The sequence below is a fragment of the Carlito syrichta genome, unplaced genomic scaffold (genome assembly GCF_000164805.1).
Source record: "Carlito syrichta isolate Samal-C Ts95f unplaced genomic scaffold, Tarsius_syrichta-2.0.1 Scaffold304744, whole genome shotgun sequence".
NCBI classification, from domain to species: Eukaryota; Metazoa; Chordata; class Mammalia; order Primates; family Tarsiidae; genus Carlito; species Carlito syrichta.
In genome coordinates this window covers 187,608-193,733 of record NW_007248840.1, presented here as the reverse complement: position 1 = coordinate 193,733, position 6,126 = coordinate 187,608, and the positions used below count along the sequence as shown (strand labels likewise).

Below are 6,126 nucleotides of genomic sequence, written 5' to 3'. Positions count from 1 at the left end.
ACCCCAAAGACCCAGGGGTGGGGTGCAGTGAGGGTGGGTCTCCCCTCTTCAATTCCTCCTATTGTTCCCCAGAAGTCTTATCTGGGCCCTACGTCCTGTCCCCCCCCTTGCAGAGCCCTCCCCCCATTGTCAGCTAGAGGGACCTCAGGCCCACAGGGAGACTCCAGCTCCTCCTTACCCCCCACCCCAGCAGTCTATTGTCTGCTGAGGAAGCCTAAGTGCGCGTGACCGAGCCCAAGGGACGAATGGACACTGTGGACACACAGATGCACAAGGACCTAGGGCACGACATCTGGACATGGAGCTCTGGCTCTGTCTGTTCCAGAGGGTCTCCCAGAAGCTGGGAGGGGTGAAGACCCCCTTGGGCTCTCCACTCTTGGGTGTGTGGTTTGAAGAGGAATCCCCTTCTGCTCTGTATCAACATGTCTCCTGACCTCTCAGTCAGGAAGGAGAAGACCCAGAGCCAGGAAGGAGCCACAGCCCCAGGAGCTCTTCCCATCCACACTCAGCTGAACATAGGCACCTCAGAAGGAAAGGTACGCTGGGCATCTTGTGCTTTGCATCTGGGTATTGGAGGAACGGTGGGAAGTCACACCACACTGAGCTTTCTGGTGGGGTCTGGGCCAGGGGGTGGACTGGGGAAAGAGAGGCTTGGTAAAGGGGAGGACACATCAAGAATCTAGGGCTTTCCAGTGGCGCCGAGCCCCAGGTCTGGACCAAGAGATGCTGCAGCTGCAGGTGAGGAACAAAGATAGCAATGTCTTTTCTCTCACAGCCTGTCCCCCTGTCCTTTCACCAGACTCCTCCTCAAGTGACCAAGGCCAGCTGATCTCTTCCATACCAATCCGTCCCACCTACCCCACACTAGACTCCCGTTCCCTCTGCCAACACAGCAGCCTTGGAGATATAACAAAACCTTTATTCTCAGAAACCAGGAAAAACAAAGTCAAAAACAAAACCAATAATTTCTGTCTGGCCCCTGCCCCAGCCCTCCCACCCACCCACATCCTCCTTTGGCGGGGACCGTAGACACATGCAGAGGGGTGGGAGCTGAAGGAACCCGGTTTCTAGGGCAGAAAGAAGTTTCTTTGGGTCTAGGTGCTCTTGTTGGAGTCGACATCACCCCCAGCCTTGCCCACCCTCCAGACACATCAAGAGGGAGCAAATTGCAGAGCAGGGCCAGAAGGACTGCCCTGACACTCTCGGCAGAAGAGGTGGCTGAGTCAGCACACCCCCATAGCCTTCACCAGTCACAGCTCATCTTCATCCAGCTTGGCAAGTCTGGCCTGGCAGGGAGGGGTCTTTGGAGTTGGGATTGGAGGAGAGTCAGGAGGTGCCTGGGGGACGTCACTGAGAGCCTGAAGAAAGACTCGAGTCAGAGGATCTGAAAGACCAGAAATCTACACTGCTCTCTTTTCAGCGTAAGCCCCTAGCCAAGCCACCTCCTCTTGCCAGATATCTTAGACTATCTGAGCCTGTCAGCTTCTCCCAGAGCTAAACTGGAGGGGAGGAGGGTAAGGGAAGGATGGGAAATAGGGAGGGGCAGACAAAAATGAATAAATAAGTAAAAGCAGTGGCAGAAAGGAATGGTGTAGGGGAGGGGAGCCTGGGGATTCCAGAACAAGAGAGGCCCTCCCCATCCTACCCCTGCAATCATGGAGCGCTATTCTTCATACCTGTGTGTCCAGGGGCCGGGGGGCTCTGGCCACCTCCCCTTTTGGTAACAGCAGTAGGGCGGGGAGAGAGCCGTTGATGGGGGCGTATGTGCTGCCCTGGGCCCGATCTCCCGGCCTCATTTTCCCAGGGCTCCCAACCCCAGGCCCTCCTGGCCGTCCCAGGCTGTTGGTCTGGCTCTCTCGTCTCTGGTACTCAATGGGTGACTGCAGTGCTGGGGCAAAGAGGAACAGGAGGGTTACAGCAGAGACAGGTGGCTTCCCTGGGGGCTCTGCCTGGGCTGTCCACCCATTCTGCTCTCCCTCCCAAGGACTGTCAGCCAGTGCAAACTGCTCGGGGCTTTAGGGGATTCTACCAAGTCTAGAGCTACCAACAGAAAAGTGGGTGGGGGGAGAAGTCGGGATCAGAGGGCAGGGCTTGGAGGCTGGGCAGTAAGAATTCAAGAGGTCAAACGTGGGAGGAGCTGAGGGAACGAGGATGAGACTGTCACCGTTGAGAAAGTCCCTCTGGCTCTCCAGGATCTGAGCCACTTGCTTGATCCAGGCCTGGCTGATGGCAGGGTCTGCAGCCTGCAGGACGTAGCGCTGGATCCCACCCTCCGGCCCTCTGGAGGTCAGTGCAAAGCGGCAGGGGTCACCTTGGAGGTTCCCCTCCAGTCCTAGGCGGCTCACCTGAATTGGCAGACAGGAGACAGGCCCAGATTCTTCAGGCTCTCTCTGGTTCCTGCTCCCTCCAAGGGATCCGAGAGCCAGACATCCTCTCAGAGGCTGCACCCCTCCCCAGGCCCAGCCCTCTCTGGGTCCCCTTGCACCTTAATGCTGCTCTTGTACACATATGCAGGCTGCGTTCCACCTCGCACTCCTCCTCCCAGGGCCTCGCTGAAGATAATGATTTGCTCAAAGAGGAAGACCCGCCTCTCTCGACCCCGGGAAGAGAGCAGCCCCCCAGCCTCAGGTTCCGTCACCCAGAATGTGTCCTGGCCCAAGAGTTTCCCCTGAGCAGTCAGTTTGCCCTGGAACCAAAGGAGAGTGGCCTTCGAGAAAGAACAAGAAGAGACAAAGGGCAACTTCCCTCCTCTGACACTCCCAACCAACCATGGGGAGAAGAGAATTCCCTGGAAGGACCTCCAGAGTGCTAAGCCCTGGGCCACCAGCCTCCTGCCCCATCTCCATACCTCAAATCCCCGCAGTCTCCCCAGGGTCATCATGTCATTACAGCGCTTGGGCACGAAGCACATGACCTCCACAGCTTGCTGGGACGCAGGTGAGAGAGGGGCGTTGTGGGGCGAAGACAGTCATGCTTGGGAAAGAGGCCTCAGCCACCAGCTGCCTCTTCAGACTGTATCTCAACCCCCACCAGCTTCCCCCCAAAGACCAGACAGCTCTAAACCACCCAAGGGGCTGAGGGAACCCACGAGACTAAGAGGATAAGGAGTACAAGGCGTGTCCTGGAAGACCAGGGGTCCTCACCTCCAGTTCCTCGGTGTCCTTCCCGGCTCTACTGTAATACTTGAGAAAATCCTAAGACACAGAGAAGAAATTCTCAGGGAGGTCGCAAGGACACCCTCAGAAGCTCACATCCTCCTTGGGGACACAGGTGAGGGTGCACAGGAAGTCTGGGGGAGGCTTAAGAACCATGGATAGATGAACAAGAAAACAGCTGTCCCAGCCAGCTGTGCCCCCTGGAGAAAAAGGGGTCCTGACCTTGAGCAGCAGCTGGTATTTCATGATCCGCTGCACAGGTTTGATGAGGAGGTCATTGAGCTGCAGGCGGTGCCCCAGCTGCTGTCGGAGCTCCTGGGGACAGGGACAGGGTGGTTATGCAGCCTGGAGTGCCTGCTCTGGCGGACTCTGTCCTCTGTGTCCCCAAACACCTCAGCTACTGACCTCAAAGTAGCTGTCCCCAAACTCTGACACCACGTGCTCTGACTTGGGCTTGTTCTGACAGTACACCACGTACATATGCAGCCTGCGCTCCTAACAGGGGTAAGGTTTAAGACAACAGGGTGGGCAAGGAGGGAGGGTACATTTCCAGAGAGCCCTGACCCATCCCTAAGCCTCTCCCCCTGAGCCACGCCCCCTCAAGCCTCACGTGTTTGATGAATAGCTGAGCCAGCCAATCAGGATCTTTCAAGCATCGCTGTAGCTCCTGCAGGAAATAGCTGGAGGGGTGGATGGAGAAAGGGAGGCCAAATACGTTTCAGAACCCCCACCTCTCCTACGCCCCCCAACTTTGAGTTACCTGCTCTAGGAGTGCTCCCTACAAAACTGCAAACATTCTTTAGGGCCAATGATTGGGATACGGAGGTGAGAGACAACCAGATGAGTGCCCCTCCCCAGCACCTGCCTCCCAGGGCTCCACCACTCACTCTCGGTGCCACTCATAGATTTGCTGGATGTTCCCAAACACAATCCTGTCACGGCCTCGAAGACTCTCGGGGACCCCCTGAGCAGCCATGGTGGCTATGTAACCCTGTGGGAAGGTTGCGGTTGGCGCGTGAGCTGATGGAGGGAACTGCCCTCCCAAGAAGTCCAGGAGTAGGGAGGATTGAGAGTGGGGACAGAGGAGCAACAAGACACCTCCTGGAAACAGCCCCAGGCAGAGAAGATGGGCAGGTGGGCTAGGGCTGGGAAGGGGTAAAGGGAGCTACCTCCACAATCTGCCCCAAGTCGTCCACGTACATTTTCTCTGTTTCTACCAGTTCGCTCAGGACATACCTAGGAAGGGAGCAGGAGGGTGTCCCCGCTTCACCGTCTGGGCACATCCTTTGTTTAGCCAGTTCCTCCCTCCTCAACTAGAAGCCCCTTCATCACCATAGCCAACCTTAGAGGGAATTCTGGCTAAAGTGTGAGGAGCAGTCTTCTGGAAGTTGTGCAATTAAGAGGCAGGGAGGTAGACACTTACATACTCCTTTCCAGAGCCTTCTTCTTATGTTCCTCCTCACTCTCGGGGGCTTGGGACAAAGTCTCCTCTTCAGGTAGCTGGGAGGAAAGAACATCCCTGGGTGAGCAAGTGGGTGCATCTCAAGTGCGGGGGGCATCCCCAGAGCCTCTTCCTCACACCTGTGTCTTCTCTCCTGGGCCCTCCAGCAATGTGGTCAGCAAGGTGAGTTCTGGCAGCTCCTCTCCTGTGGCTAGAGCTGACTCTAGCATCCAGTTCTGGGGGCCAGAGGCCAAGTGTCAGAGGTTGGGGACAGTAGCTGGGTCTCCTCAGTGACCAGTGGCCCCAACTTGCCCTCTCTCCCACTGTCCTTCGTGGAAGTCCTTTGTGCTTCCGTGGCGCTCCCTGCTCACCTCACATGGCCCTGCTTGACCGCCGTCTGCCTCCGTTTCCACACTGAGACAATGTTTGGAATGATCCAGCCATCTCCTCAGGCCACTGACTGGCCCTGGGGGGCCCGGGGAGCAGGGGCGAGAGCTGAGGCCGGAGCTGGGGCCAGAAGGAGCAGCCAGACCGGAGGCAGCGGAAGCCGATATACTCCCCTCACTGCCAGCAATGGAATAGGATTCTAACGGAGGGTGAAAAAGAAAGGAGAGAGACATTGCCCCAGCTCCAGACCCAGGGTCCTCAGGGAACTCCCAGGGGCTCCTGGCTATGCTGCCAGCCCCTCCCACCATCCTCATCTGAGTTGGCCAAGATAGAACATTTCACCAGGGCACCCCTGGGAGGAAGGACAGGGAAGTAAACACCTGGCTCCGCGGCCTAGAACCCCCAGGAACATGTGGAGGGTCCCATATCCTGAGCAGAGCACAGATACGGGGGTGGGGGCAGCCATCTGGGCAGACACTGGAAGCTGGGGGTAGCCATCTGCTCTCCTACAACCCTCCCCCTTCCAATGGGTACAGACCATTCCCTGGGAAGGGGGGGAGGAAGCCAAGTCCATCTGCCACTCCCAGACCCCTCCTCCACCAATTGCAGTGTTCATTATAAAAAGAAAAGACTGAGGCAGCCCACCTCCCCAGCACTCACACAGACCCAACCCAACGGAGGAGGCCACCAGGAGCGCGCCTCAGGGTTGTCTCTGGCCTGGGCTCAGAGACGGAGAACTGTGATTCTTTATAAAGCCCCTTGCAGAACTCCTCATTCTCATTCCTCCATCCCCCTGTCCCTCTTCAGAAGTCGACCCTCAGCAAAAGGATGTGAGGGAAGATCCCCGTTCCCGGCCTGAAGGGACTGTGGGCGGGTTCTTCTCGTATCCATCCGACTGGTGGAAAGCATGAGGCCCCTGCCCCTTCCCCTGTTTCCTTAACTTGAACTAACAGAAATGTGGAAGCAGAAGGGACCTTGGAGGGCATCTCTTAAGTCACTTTCCTGGAAAACACACGCACAGTCTCCAGCCCTAAACCTCTAGGCTCAGGGCTCACAGAAGCCCTACACCCCCGGCCCGCCCCCCACTCAGCACTGGGCCCTTTGGACCTCGCACTCACCACGTCCCCCCCGAGCGAAGCAGCA

The 6,126-nt window shown here is 57.4% G+C and overlaps 1 protein-coding gene across 1 annotated transcript in view; it reads right to left on the bottom strand.

The window, feature by feature from the left end:
• Positions 1–898: 898 nt before the first annotated feature.
• The window catches only part of ARHGEF25 (Rho guanine nucleotide exchange factor 25), a 7,041-nt gene continuing 1,813 nt past the window's right edge, over positions 899–6,126 (bottom strand). The window contains exons 3-16 of the mRNA XM_008060846.2: positions 4,968–5,182; positions 4,737–4,832; positions 4,579–4,655; positions 4,325–4,391; positions 4,043–4,146; positions 3,766–3,835; positions 3,561–3,650; positions 3,378–3,470; positions 3,144–3,194; positions 2,849–2,926; positions 2,486–2,686; positions 2,165–2,345; positions 1,677–1,888; positions 899–1,358 (exon numbers count right to left, since the gene is read on the bottom strand). Of these exons, the coding sequence (XP_008059037.2) occupies positions 1,251–1,358; positions 1,677–1,888; positions 2,165–2,345; positions 2,486–2,686; positions 2,849–2,926; positions 3,144–3,194; positions 3,378–3,470; positions 3,561–3,650; positions 3,766–3,835; positions 4,043–4,146; positions 4,325–4,391; positions 4,579–4,655; positions 4,737–4,832; positions 4,968–5,182 (1,643 nt within the window). The 3' untranslated portion in view covers positions 899–1,250. The remainder of the gene's footprint in view (positions 1,359–1,676; positions 1,889–2,164; positions 2,346–2,485; positions 2,687–2,848; positions 2,927–3,143; positions 3,195–3,377; positions 3,471–3,560; positions 3,651–3,765; positions 3,836–4,042; positions 4,147–4,324; positions 4,392–4,578; positions 4,656–4,736; positions 4,833–4,967; positions 5,183–6,126) is intronic.